General features: G+C 41.3%; 1 protein-coding gene across 3 annotated transcripts in view; it reads left to right on the top strand.

Annotated features, from left to right (window-relative positions):
• Positions 1–11: 11 nt before the first annotated feature.
• Positions 12–14,775, top strand: part of LOC123973137 (receptor-type tyrosine-protein phosphatase S-like) — a 68,747-nt gene continuing 53,983 nt past the window's right edge. The window contains exons 1-2 of one of the 3 annotated variants that reach the window (XM_046053030.1): positions 12–320; positions 13,849–14,062. In XM_046053030.1, coding sequence (XP_045908986.1) covers positions 13,918–14,062 — 145 coding nt within the window. In that variant the 5' untranslated portion in view covers positions 12–320; positions 13,849–13,917. The remainder of the gene's footprint in view (positions 321–13,848; positions 14,063–14,775) is intronic. The other 2 variants (XM_046053028.1, XM_046053029.1) reach the window with 2 other exon arrangements.

The following is a 14,775-nucleotide window of genomic DNA, read 5'->3' as shown; positions in this document are numbered from 1 at the left end:
AGGAAGAAGGCAGGGAGTATCAATGACATCAACCAGCAGAATCTGAGGCCGCCCGACCAGCCATGCTCTCGCGACTTAAGGGCTGAGGAGCAGCCGTGACCCGCTGCGCTCCCGAGAGGTCGGTCGACAGCCAGGACGGTGTGGGGGGCAACGCCGGCGATGTGTGCATGCATCTTCCACAAAGACAGACCTTTCTCTGAGTGGAGCTCTGGTGCCTCTGGATTACATTTATCCTTGCTGTTTCCGAGGAAGCTTCCAGCTGCAAATCCACCCACATGAATCTACCAGGCGGTAAAGAAGACGGAGCACTTCCTACCAAGGTAACCAGCATCTTAAATCCTTCTACAGTGTTTGCAGCCGTGCACCCCACCCAGACGGGTTATTTTCAGTTGTCGAATAGCCCTTTTAGGAAACTAATGACACTTCACCCTCTACCGGGGTGAATATTCACTAGCCCCTCTCAGTGGCCGGGAGCCTCCTTTTTGCGTGTTTTTCTCTGTCATCTAAGCGTCACTTGAGACTTTGTTTCAAACGTTTTGGTGAAAATCAGACCGCGGGTTGAGCCGACCAAGCTGGTTGGCAACAGCGCTGCGAGTGCGCGTCCCCCTTCACCCCCCTCCTTATTGTTGGCTGGGCAGCATTAAGGGACCGGGGCAGACTGGCAAAGCCTTTGTTCCTCATCCACTCTCATTTAAAGTGGCTTTTTTCTGCTGGCCGTTTAAAGCTCTCTCCAGATATAGTGGATTTTTTGTTAAGGCAGATTTTTTTTAAGTCTCAAAAACGAAAATATAGACAATAACGATGTAAAACATAATGACCAACCCCATAACAAAATAAAAAGAGCACCTGCATCCTATAGATTTGTCAAGGAGTCAGAGGAAGCTGTAAGTCGTGTTACCATTGTTGGTAATCCCATTATGATAATGTCATACTCAACACTTCTGGTGGCAGTATCACATGCATCTTATAAATCTGTATGGCCCATTATACTAATATTAGAGTGAAGGCACCAGGTGGAAAGGCGGGTTATTTAGCAAGACTGTTTTCTAGACAATAGAGTGGCTGCTGCATCTGCTACTACTCTCAAGCCTTACTTAAATCAAGCCCATCTGCACATATAGGCATCGTTTTTTTTACTCCATAGATGTCTCATGTGTCTATAATTACATGCAATAGGATTTACTGTTAACGCAGCCACTCACGTTTGCAGACAGAGTGAAATTTAATGATACATCAATTCATCCTGACACATTTTCCGAGGGCTATTGCTTGTTTGTCATGTACACACCAAATGCCTGTTTAGGTTTTCTGTATTTCTGCTGTGTGGCCTTTGTAAACCGGAAAATCGCACTGTTGTGGTGAATCCGAGGGAGGTCTACCTCCTCACACACAGATGGGGAATTTTCCCTGGGGCTCTAAATGTTTGCTGGTTATTGTTCCAGACCATTTCCACATCCCTAATTATTTTAATCAGTCATTTTTACACATGGATTCCTCTCTTCAGTAGATTCCCCACCCACCATCCAGCTTTTGACATTCCGGCTTCACTCCCTACCTGACAAAAGTAGCCTACACAAGCCACACACTTTCACGAAAGGGCCAGGGATCTAGATATTTGCGTTATTTTCACAGGGAAAAGTCATTATGTGGAGGCAGAATAATTCAATTGGCAAATTTTCTCTGTCTCTGATCAAATATGCTCCTCTGTGAGCCAAGAGATGCTCTGCCCCACAGGTATTCATCTACTCGGCACGGTTAGGAGCAGTAGCTTATGAAATCAGTCATGGCACGTACTGCTTTAAATAGCGTTTCACAGGGTTCAACCATAGGCCTCAATGGTTGCTTGCTCCTTCCAAATGGATACCACTGTAAGATCCATCCAGACTTGAATATGCCGGATGACGTTCGCTCCCAGTGGAGCAGCTTTGGTTTCACGTCAAAGGCCTCATTGAAGTCTGATTCCCAGAATCTTGCAGCAGCATTACCCTAACTGCTCCGTTCTCTGCTTTCCTCCCTTGTGTTACTTGTTATGCCCATCCATGGATTTTTGTCAGAATCTCTTGTTAGCTTTGTTGCACCAGTCAGCTGGAAGGAGGGAGGACATCAAGGCGTGCAACTTTGATGCTGGGAGCTTAGCCACCTGTATTACAAGCAGGCAGAAACTTTGTTGCTGTCTAGGTATTGATATTAATTGACCTTTTCAAAGCCTTCTAAACTGAGCCTTTGTCTGCTCCGCATCTCTTCGTATTTATTCAGGGGTTGCTGAAAACACTGCATACAGCATGCAGAATGAACCCGTCAGGCAATATGGTTGAAACGATTAACAATATTATGAACACTCTTTCTGAAATTGAAACATATAGGTCTTGATAACTTATCAACTTTAATCCAAATCCCATCTAAAATATTGAAACTGATGTCAAGTCAAGTCAGTTGTACTACGACATGAAAAATGTTAATTTATTAATTTAACCATTGTCCAACAAGGAAGTCTGTTGAGGTACATTATCTCTAGTTTGGCAATAAATCAGCATTTCTATGCTTTCTGTTAAATCATGTTGTGATATATGATGATACCATTTTATTGTTTTATAACCTTGCAAATCAAATTAATAATTCAGAGCAAATTTTATTTATAAATGTTAAAAAGGAGGTATTTAAGTTATTGTTTTACACGTGAAGAGTTTTGCCTGATGTAATGCAAGCAAGGTTCATTGCACTTGACATCTCTCTGATTATTTCATGTGTGAACTTAAATTAACTATATATTCATTTATAGTAAATGTATATTGATTTTGAAAAAAATACTCCTCTGTTCCACTGTATGGAATTCATATTGTGCCGCAATTAATCGTCACATCTAATTAGAAAAACTCTAAACTACCCAGAACAAATAATGAATGTGCGCATCATCAAATAGCCATTAAACATTTGCATGTGTAAAACAAAAATGTCAATCACAATTGTTTTGAAATAATAATATAACATGATATGATCATGTCATCTGGATGCAGTTTTACGGATGAGCTGTATATGATCATTCAATTTAACAACAAGCAAAAACACTGTAGGGGAACTATGTAGACAGGTTATATATATTTACGTTTATTTACGTAACGATCCCTCTTACTCTGTTGTTGAGGATAACGAGCCAAACCCATAATTATGCTTTATCATCTCGGAGGTCATTTGCAATTATGTGTGGTGTGTGTGTGTGTGTGTTCACTGTGTGTCTGTGTTTCCATGTGTGCATATGAGTGAAGGCTAAGAGATGGGTTGTGACTTGACTGATGCCCTTCTCCAGATGAATCAGAGTTTCTGATGTGTCAGCAGGGATGAATAATGCACACTCCTCCACTACCTCTCTCCTCTTCCTCTCTTCTCCACCTCTTGTCTTCAGTCGTTCGCCTCTCTTTTCATCACAACTGCCACATCTGAAGACATCTTCACCTTCCCCCTCACCCCTCCCTCTCTCCATCTACTTGCTTATGCAAAAGAGGGCATCATTTCCCCCCGTTGGCGCTGCTGCCCGGCTGTCCTCTGGTCAGCCCTGCTCTCCAGTTAAACAGCAAACTCATTCTTCTTCTCCTCAATGAGATTTCACTGGTGTCTTTGTCAGCTGAAGTTCTCCAGAAGTTTCTCCACGTTGCATGACAAGAAACATGTTCTCTGAGTGTTTTATTCAGCTGACATTTGCACTGAAAATGGCTAAATGTGTTGATGTACACAGCTCATTATCCAATCATGAGAGGAGGGGGTGCAGCCATTGACTTGGTTTGACAGTTACATCCCTGACTGACAAGAGTCATTAGGACGGTAAGGCTGAATGACAAGATGGCTGACAATGCAGGAGACAAACTGCCTAATCAGAACTTGGAGAAAGAGTGTGCTCCCTCCACTTTGAAGTGTATGGTTAGCCGCCAATAAATGTTCAAACGGCAGAATATTCTATGCAACTTGCTTTGAGCGCTTGACAAGACCTCAAGAGTATTTTCAACTCTTGGAATGAAAAACTCCTCAGTGCATGCATAGAGGGTTGGATGAATTCATTTGGGTTGGAGAGGTGCCAAAATATTTTTTGAAATCTTGCAAAACATGAACTAAAACAATTTTTACTTGGCATTGCTTTATTTGGTGGGATGAAGCCATATGAATGCTAAAGCAAACAGCAACATTGTATCTCTGTGTCTGTCATGTTATACTTTTTCTTACTAAGTCAAGGGTGGCAAAAGACAGCGTATGATTATTTTAATTCAACTTAGCTTTTATAGCTTTGTGTGTGAATATGTCTTCCTTTTAAGCCACGCTCGGAAGCTTATCTAAAATTCCATGGTTCTATGTTCCCCAGCCCAATATCCTCTTGTTATGACACAATGAGGAGACCTTTCAAATGGTTTCATCTTCTCAGCAATGTTTTTTGCCCTAGGTCAAAGATTCAATGGATGTTCCCTTGGGTCAATATGTTGAAATCACCTGTTTTCAGCTTATCCAACTTACTGATCTTATACTCCTTAAAACCTATGCCTTCAAATTTGCGGGGGAAAATTGTTGTCCTGACTTTAGACTTATGATATCTCCAAGGTAAACTGCAAATTTAGCTTACATCAGTTTCTTATAATGTTAATTTATATCAAGATACACACACGGAGAACACATCGGATGACCCCCCTTGGTTCTAAGGATGGCAATGTCATCACTCAGTCCACCATTTGAGTCCAGAATAAATATCTTAACGACAATTGGATGGATTGCCATGAAATTGAGTTCTGAACAGGGTGCAACCTGATGACTTTGTTGATCCCCTGACTTTTCATATAGCTCCACCATGAGACTGAAATTTGTAGTTTTGACTGAAATGGCTCAAATGGGATGGATTGCCATGAAATGTGATATAGACATTCATGTCTCCCTCAGGAAGAACTATGGTGATCCCTTAACATTTTATCTAGTGCCATCATCAGGTCAAAGGTTTACTTTGTCTAATACTTTGGTTCATGGTTAAATTCCTGCTAAACTAATAGCATTCTCATCACCCTCAACTGCACTTCCTGTTTAGTGCTAATTTGCAAATGTTAGTAATAGTAATCAGCTTGTTAGCATTGTTATTGTGAGCATGTTTCCAAGTTAACATTAGCATTTAGCTCAAAGCACTGCTGTGCCTAAGTACAACCTCACTGAGAAAAGTGTGCCCTGCTGTTAGTTGTCAGCTCTACAAATCCAAAAAAAGAAAAGGTTCTGGCATGCCTCCATATGCCAGCGAGTGAAAGGACATCTTTATTGCATCATTGAAAAAGCTCTGCTCTACTGAAAGACCTTTACCATGTTTGATGGAAAGGGGCCAATGTCCAGGAAATTGCAGCTGTTTCATCATCACAACTCTCAGAGAGAAAACTTAAAAGCTAGAAGAGATTAGATCCTCTCTGGGGTCAGTAGAAACATTCAGCAGTCTGTGACATGTTTGTGTGGGTAGGTAGGTGCAGATGGTAGTGGGGACTGACTGACATGGCTCTTGAATACTGCCCCACATTTGTTTGTGGCATTTCATGATTACTCTGTCTCCCCAGTGCTACGGTGGATGAAGTATTTGTTTGACAGAGGTAAGAGTAATGGCTAGTCATTGGTGGAAAGCATCCGTGCACAAGTCTGTTACCCTTGACAAGCATTTCATCTCTTCACTTACCTAGACACACTCTCCGTCTGATTTCAGCAATGAGACCGAGGACAAATGCAGTTTTTCTACCCCATTACTCCGGTTTTCAATTCTATTCACAACTTTATTGTCCCTGAAGGAGAAATTCATTTGGCGTCACAAATCTCATCTCCATCAGGAAGTCAGGCAATGGCTGGTTAGTGACAGAACTGCTAAGGCTGAGTGGGCGTCTGTGTCGCCGTAAATAGGATTTGTTCACCAGCATACGCAGCCTGAGAAATCACTACTACTACTATTCAGTAGTGAATTCTATAGTTTAATAGCAATGGAAATTGTCAGTAATCAGCTTTTTTGGCTGCATTTTTGTACTATGAATTTACAGCTACTAAATACCATATACCAAACAGTAAAGATTGTGCAATGTATGTCAAAGTATAGATGATCTCAGTGTTGTTGCAAAACAGTGTTGCAGTTGTGAGATAATGAGCTCTCAGTGGACAACATATCATGTGACCAATCCAGACAGGTGATACCATGGCAGCACAAATACGCAGTGGTGGAGTGAGCTGGATCATGGGCAAACACAACAGTGTGTCTCCAGAAAATTAAGCACCTGCCAAATGAGCCAGGTATATTTTATTTAAGCAAAGAATGAATAAAGCGTTGCTTCAAGACTGTAGCACACAAATGAGTAACGGTGAACACCCAGTGCAGATCGGTGCTTGTGAAGCGGTGTGGTGTTGTTGTGCCAGGTGTGTGTTGGTATTTGAAATGTCTATTGTGTGCTTGCAAAGGATGATGATATTCATTCCATAGATCAATAAAAGGATAAATCCATATAAGTTTATATATGGAGCTTACATTAATGACATCCCCATTGGATAATTCTATGAATGATCAATCAATATGAGATCAACAAGCCCTGAAATCGGGTTTACACACCTGCCTTTGTCGCCTGACTGATGTGTAAGTTTTGCTAAACAGCTGTAACAGGAGGGGAAAATGGCCGGCATGTCTCATTAATGAAGCGCAATTGAAATATGATGACAATGACGTCCAGGGAGATGATGAAGGTGTTCTCTGTTGTCAGGGAGCCTTAGTCCTCCTTCAGGAGAAGCTCATTAAGTGTGTGTGTGTGTGTGTGTGTGTGTGTGTGTGAGCGCTGCTCGATGGACTTGGGTAAAATTTTGAGGGATGACATGTATAGATAGATTGATAGATTGGTATTTGCTTTAAAGAATCATGGGAAAAAGTTTTCCTCTTATAGCCACATACAGTGAATTAGGCAACACATTTTCATTATATTATCAATTACTAAACTAAATTATGAACGAAATGGCTAATCACAAACTAAATAATTAATTAGCTTAAAACTTAACCAGTGATAATTTATTCAAAATACATTTTCTAACTTCAATTAACATTTGAATTAGGTATTGGTCTTGTAATCGGACAATTCAATGCTTCTTCTTTCATATGTCGGAGCTGTTTTACAATTAGGGATGTACATGCAAGGGCATAACTATGTGGACATCACTATGTACATACAGTTCTCTCTCCCGCTAGCATAAGAGTGTGTACCAGCCTTAGATATGCTAATTGGACAGTGAGTTGACAAGGACTCAACCATCAGCCTGCGTAATGGGCCACCGCACAGAAGATTGGCTGCCTCTGTGGAGCAAGCAACAAAGAGAGAGCGGTCGCTGAGAGAAATTATGAAATATATTTGGGTGTTTGTGAGCTCTGTGTTGTCGTTTCAGCTGAGTGAACACTGGATAGGTCTATGTAGACATGCACGCGCCTTGTTGTTCTGAAAACTTTCACCTGTCAGGTGAAACTGTATCTGCAAAATGTCAAAAATGTCTTTTGCCTGGGGAAAAAAAGCCATGTTTTAGCGGGATGCCTAGCATTTAGCATTTTTGGTATTACCCTAAGGGGTTTGAAAGAGGTTTATGGGTTGTTGAAAAATTGAGTCAGCTCATGGAGGAGCAAGTAATCCTTCAGCTTATGAAAGCTTTGAAAGCATGAAAATTGTTGAGATGTGGGACATGTTAAAGCACATAGACTGTGGGCACATTCAAAATGACTCTCACATACCTTGACTTTTTTAGCTATGTTCAAAAAATATAAATATTATACGCCACATTCAGCTTCTGCAACCGAGAATCAGGTCCGTTTTAAGTGGTACCATAAAGATTTGAAAAGAAATTGGCTTCGGTGGGTGGAAGTAGCAACGCCGAAAACAGGCACTAAATTAGAGATTGATTAAAGGACTATTAGTTGTTGAAATAAAGGTTAAGAATAATGCACTGTAATTAAAACAAATATTATTATTTGCCATTATGATAGCCTCCTTACAGTACCTAATTTAAATGAAATGTTGTGTTTACTGAAGTTGACTGTTCATTTCAGCAACACTAACTGTAACATTCACTTAGCCTATAAACACTTTTACTGTTGCCTCTGTTTTGATCCCCTCAGATAATCTGCCCTGTATGTACTTTTATACTATTTTCGTAATATATTTCCTGCTTAGCGAGAGCCAGTCCATCTGTTGCAGGGCTCAACCGAAGCGGATGCATCCATTATTGAATGCCTCTTTTGAGCTGTGTTGGTTTGTCTGACCTTGGAACCCCTTTAAGATGCGTGGGTGTATGCTTGCAGTACTATTGTTGGGCTGCAGCAGCTTTGCCATATCCTTGACATGTAGAGATTGAGGTCAAAGGGAACCTTAGTTTGGTTATTTTAGTACATTGAGATTGGGGAGGGAGAAGGTTTCAGTCACACTTCTCTCTCCACCCCTTTTGTTCCTCAGTCACGAATCCATGTGTTGTCTTGGCATGAAATAGAGTTTTGTTGAACAAAAACTGAAGTAGGCTACATGCAGATTTTTTAAATGAGGAACGGTGATCTAACAGCTGAAATGGTCAGAAATGATGCTCATGCCAGCGTGTAATTCTATTGATGTGCTGTTGTTGTGCAGTTTTAAAGGCTGATTGCTTCTTCACTTCCTGCTAGAATTAAACCTGACAGCGACGATGTTGCTGTAAATGGGGCTAGAATGAAGGAAATCAAAGTGGAATGTTGAGAAAATTTACACTCAAAGGCAAAAGTGTGTCATTCAATCGTCTTTAAATGCTTAGTGCACACGTCCTGTACCCTGTTAGCTGCAGGTGATCAGTTAATTAAATTGTGGCCTTAAGCTAAAATCATGCTCCCTGCCAGAGAAAGCCGCGAGAGACAACGTGGGTGGATACAATTTTTTAAAATTCTGTTTTGTCATGATACCAAGAAAGCTATTTTTGTGATTTGGACATCAACATTTTAATGAAAATCATGCTGTTTTTTTTGAAGATCATATAATAAAGTATAAAAGGAAACTTCCCACTGTAGACATGTACACATATGTGAGAGATTAGAAAGCTCTCATACAGAAAACGCACACTCCACAATTGAATACCTACATACTTTCTCATCAAAAGGAAGGCGATGTGCAAATGTAGATCTCTACAATATAATATAATTTTAAAATCTTCAATTGCAACACAAGACAGGACTAATTTCTATAATCACGTACCACACATTTTAGCCTTTAACCAAGAGACAGAAAGAAAGAGAGTAAATAAAATAAATGAATTAATATGATGTCAACAAACCATTATTTTAGTCCTAACTTAACTAAATAACTAAAAAATGTATTTTCTAAATAAATAGAAACACATTTTTTGGTAAACTTAAAAAAGCAACAGATCATTTCCTCATGTTTGTTCATTTATTTAACCTTATTTTAACCAGGTAAGTTTCATTGAGGTTGGAAACTAGGAGACCTGGCCAAGATGGCAGCATATAAAAACAATGCAAAATCAGCCAACAGATAAAATGGTACTTAAAACAAATAACACTGAAATAAGACTGAGAGTAGGCTAAAAACAGACATATGTAAGAATAGTCATTTATGACTTCATGAGAGATGGTACTGTATGTTTTCTACCAGGTATTAACCTCATTAAATCATTTCGTTATCAAATCAAGCTATTGTTTTGGGTTAGTTAATGATTTAGTGTGTAATTAGTAATTTCATTCATAATTTAGTTTAGTGATTAACAAAGAGAAATGCAAATTTACCACAATTCAGACTGAAATTGCCTATTTGTCTGACCAGTCAACCCCCTAAAATTATTAAATAAGTGAGATGAATAGATAAAAAATCAAGTTAGTCAATAATTCAGATTAAAGAGTTAAAAATCAGGGTAAATATTTGAATGAATAAATGATTACAAAAGTCAAAATCCATGTCACTGACTATATTTTCTGATCAACAAATGGATGGAGGAGTACCCGTTTCAGCAGTACTGCTAGATCATGAAAATAAATAATTACATGTATGGGCTTTCCTTCCATGCCTACAGGTTTGGTGTGGGATTGTTATTTCCATGAGTCATATTTCCTCTCAGCAGTGTGAGTTGAAACTCAAGTGACAATCCTTGTTTACAGCTTTAGACTAGTGGGGAAAATTGTTGCTTCAGGATGGGAATGTTTTTGCTATTTTGTCAATGCTTCCCATGATGAACACTGTTTGGGTGAGTGTTGTATGGAGCAACCATTGTTGTAATTTCAGCATCCTGCAGCATTAAGAAAGACTGATTTTAGTTGAGGCACTCAAGTCTCCAGATTCATTGATATTCAGGGAAAAGAATCACAGAATTTGAGTGACAGGTGTGTTTTCTTGTTAGAGAAGAGCCTCACATAGTTTATTTCCATTGCTAAAAATGTAACCAGGGCGGTGCAGCTCATGCCTGCAGTAAGCCGTGCTTCATCCGGTGCCTCTGATCCACAGCGTGTGTGTGTGTGTGTGTATGTATGTATACTTGTGTGTCTGTGGGCTGTGTGTTTAAGAGAGAGAAGGGAAGTGTGAGAGAGTGAGTGCCAATCTCCCCCATGATGCTGTGCCATCTGCCATGTTTATGCATTTGTATGCACGCGCACGTGTGTGTGTGTGTGTGTGTGTGTGTGGCTCTGTGAGGGCCTGCAGGGTCCAGGGTCATAGGAAACATGAGGTAATATCAGTCCTAGCCCCTCCTTGTATCTGACTAATAGTTGGTTCCTACTCCAAACTTTTCCCCTCCAAGCTGGCACATAAAGCAATGCATAATTCAAGACACACCTATTTTTATGCTTGAAAATATAACTGTGCACTATAAGTTCAGAATCATTGGTTAAAATGTGAAAGAGGACACACGACAGTGGATGTGATTATTCAACACAAAAAAGCTTTGTGGTGCATTGCATAGCCATCGTGTTCCCCCAAGATATAAATAAAAAAGAAATTTTTCTGATCTTTTTTTTTCTGCTGAACCGGGTCCCCCAAGCATCGCAACACACAGGCAGCACTCGCTCACAGCGCTGGATCCAAATGAAAGCTAAAAGAAATGGGAAAAAAAAGAACACGAGTTCCTATCAGGTGTACTATCTCACAGCTAGCATGGTGCCGCAGGAAACAGATCTAGTCTTTCTATGAGCACTCATGGCTCGTTGTCATGGAGACAGGCCTTTTGAAACCATCTCTCAACCCACTTGTGGTGAAAGGCATCATGGGTAAAGGGTGCGGGTGGGGCGAGGTGAGAAAAACAAAGCATGTCATCTTCCAAGGGGCCCCAGCGGAGCAGGGGCAGGGTGAATGCCACCTAAACAATGTTATTTCATCAGCCTGATGGAGCACAATAACTGGTGTACATTTCACCACCTGAGCTATGGTGTCATTATCTGCTTCCCCGCAATAAATAGCACATGTATCCCCATCAATCTATCTGTCTGGCTGACCATCTGTGTTGTAACGCTGAAAAGGTAATAAGACCAACCTCCTGCTGCCTTCTCTCAGGATGCTGAGCCAGATGATCAGGGAGAGCAGCTTGTCATATCCGTGAGGGGGCTGTAGAGACTGTAGGTAGGCCTGAGTCATGAGAATATCCATGCTCACAATGCTCACACCTTTTTAATTCTGCCTCTCTGACAAACAAAGTGCACGGCAATTCTCTATCTACATGGCCAGTGAGGAAGAGAGTGTTAAATACCAATAGCACAAATGCAGACATACCCAGGCCGCCCTGGTCTGCTGCTGCGTCTGTGTATTCTGTTTTGGCTCACTCCCTCGACATTCACAGCTGTGGGATGCTCTAAGCCCTTTTTGTTTGAACTGTGTCAATGGACCAACAACAGCTGGAGAAGCCGGTGCAGGGCAGCTGGGGAGAGGAAGAGGATTTGGATACAAGCAGGGGTTAGAGTGGGTGTATAGAAAGAGAAGGAGATGAATGATGGGGTGCCACAGAGGAGATGGCATCGAGAGTGGTGAGGCTAACAAGGGAGGCAAGGAGGAGAGAGGAGAAGGGAGGGAGAGCATGAAAGGAGATGGGAGAATGGGGAGATTTCAGGAATACGCCGACTAATACAGGAGTGAGACGAGGGTAAGATTAAGGATTAGGTAGAGAGTGAGCGACTACAGTGGAGGTAGAGCAGAGAGGGCTTTGTCAGCAGGTGAAAGACAACAGGGAGGGGTGGATAAACTGAGACTGATAGGTAGGGTTGACTAAGGTCACAGTGAGATATAAAGGCCCCAGCAAATCCCCCACATGGGACAGAGGCAGCAGACACTGCAGCATACGAGGAGTACCATAATGTTTCAGTGGCTCCACACAGAGCAGTATTCCTAGTTAGATTAACGGTGGCAAATTGAGTTTCCGTAAGAGGAGAATTTACTTAACATGCTGCCAATGGTGCTTGAATGAGCTCTGATCTGATTTCTCTTATCACATTGTTCAATTGAAAAAGGGGACTCTGAAAGCTTTTCTGTTCAACGTCTATTACGCACGCCAGATAAGACGAGGGCAAAGCAGCGCGAAAAAGAGCGCCTGTATCAGATAGACAGCCTTGTTTTCATATGAGCTATTTTTAGTGTAGGAACTGGCAGACAGTAATGTGTTTGAGCAGGTCATTAGCTCAATAAGTGGTTGGAGGAGTCTTTGAATATGTAACTCACCAGAAATGCCTCTTTCATTTAGTAAAAGCGAGTAAGGGTCGGCCAAATCTCTGCTACTCCATTTCTGCCCTTGTATCGGGGATGTCGGGGTGAAAGCGCGCTTATGGGTGTTTGCGCATATTTATGTGCCGATCACAATGTGGTCTATCACCTGTGAATACATATTATGTCTCCCCTAGGGCATATATGTTATCCTGTAGTGGTGAACGTTGACGTGGATGTGTGTGAGATATGACAGGTTAACAAAGGTTCCTTTCTCATTTGGCCTCCCCACCTGCGTTCTGACTCATCGGGCAGGGTGGTGGCGGTCGGGGGAGCTTGATAAGACTGTGGAGTTATTGACTCCCAAACAGGGAGCTTCTGCAGAGCTTGTCTAAATCTCATTTATGTCCCGACTTCCAGATGTGTGCGAACGCGTGTGTTTATGTGAGGAAAGTTGGCAAAATACTGACACCCCCCCCCCCCCCCCCCATTCAAGGCTAGGGAGAGATTAACAAAAGGGGGGACATTTATTAAAGCAGCAGTTTCTGATACACTTGCTATTTTTGAATTTTGCTGCATTCCTACTGACCCCTCAATCCTCTTTGTTTTAAGTGTTTTCCATTACTGTGGCACACTCTCGGTGTATTATTGCATTAACACTTTTATGTGCCACCAGAACAGTAAAATACTGAACGCTAAGAAGGAATTAGTCCAGAGCTGAAGTGAAATGAAATTATTAGGACGTCTGAGGGAGAAAAAAACTCTTAAAAATGTATCATTGCAGCTCATTTCACGGCTCACTAGAAAAGAAGACTTATTAATACAGAAGCGGTACGCCGAAAACTATTTCGGTCTGTTTCTTGTCATAGTTGTTGAGCAGTGTGTCTATTGTTCTGGTATTAGTTCAGTCAGAGCAGGCCTGCTTGAGCTGTTAATCCCAAGTCAGAAGTGCTCTGGCTGAATCAAAAGACCTAATCCTGCATTAGCATGAATTTGTCTTTAATTTTCTTCATGAGGATGTTCTCTCTGCATCTGTATGAATTATTGTATGTTTTCCTTCTTCATCTGATGGTGCACTGACATTTCAGCTGCCTCTCTAAAAGTGATGAATCAGGTGGTGGTGGTGGAGGATATATGCCTTTCATTCGTTTCAGATGACCATTTTTTTTTTGTGTGTCTGCAGAGTGCCTACCCCTGTTGAGTGAAGCCCAACTTGTATCTCCATCATCTCCAATCAACCCACGGTGGTGCCATGCCTCTGCCCAGGACAGGTGGAGTTCTAGCTCAGTCTAGGAGAGCTATCGTGGGGCTCCACCTTAGCCCCTGTCCCCTGTGTGTGCTGCTGCCTTTGATTATCCTGCTAACCATCCCTTTGAACAGCATTTGTGGAGCACCAGGTATGACGATAAGTAGTCTATCTGTCTTTAGGGGCCTTTCTCTTTCTATCTGTCTCTTTCTCAGTGAAATGGTAGGTAGTATATTGACAGTGGTAAATATGATGTACAAAAGTGTGAATGTGTGTGTAGGTGCACACATACCTGTGTGCGTGTGTGTGTGCGCGCATCTGTGTGTGCGTGTTAGTACATCAGCTCTGGACTGTGGCGTTGTTAATGTGTTTTGATAAGCCTGGAGGTCCCATCAGTATGTTCCTCATCATCTCCTTGATTACAATATTTTAACAGATTTTCTGCCTCAGTGGCACACACACACACACATGCTCAGATACACACAGCTGTCACTGCTGCTGAAAATGGAACCACATATATTTCTTGAAAGCGGATACTGGTGAAATATGGCAATAGCAGTTATCACACAGGGATAGGAATTGTCTAATGTATTTTTCATATCCCAATTTGTGTAACCAATTGAAGCCATGATCCTTTAAGAAAACTGTCATATCTGAAATATATTTATATTCAGTGAAGAGGTAGAATTACACAACACACAACTTTAAGCTGAAATGTTGTGGGATTGGAGATCTCTGCCTTTGGACCACCTACAGTGTGTCTCTGCAGGTCTGATAGTGCTGTATTAAAGCTCCAGCTCCCATATCTCTATAGCTAGGAGTTTTTCTTGTATTAACAATATGTAAAGCAGAACTTGTAAATTA

Source organism: Micropterus dolomieu, linkage group LG06 (assembly GCF_021292245.1).
Source record: "Micropterus dolomieu isolate WLL.071019.BEF.003 ecotype Adirondacks linkage group LG06, ASM2129224v1, whole genome shotgun sequence".
NCBI lineage: Eukaryota > Metazoa > Chordata > Actinopteri > Centrarchiformes > Centrarchidae > Micropterus > Micropterus dolomieu.
This window is presented reverse-complemented; position numbering and strand designations above follow the sequence as displayed.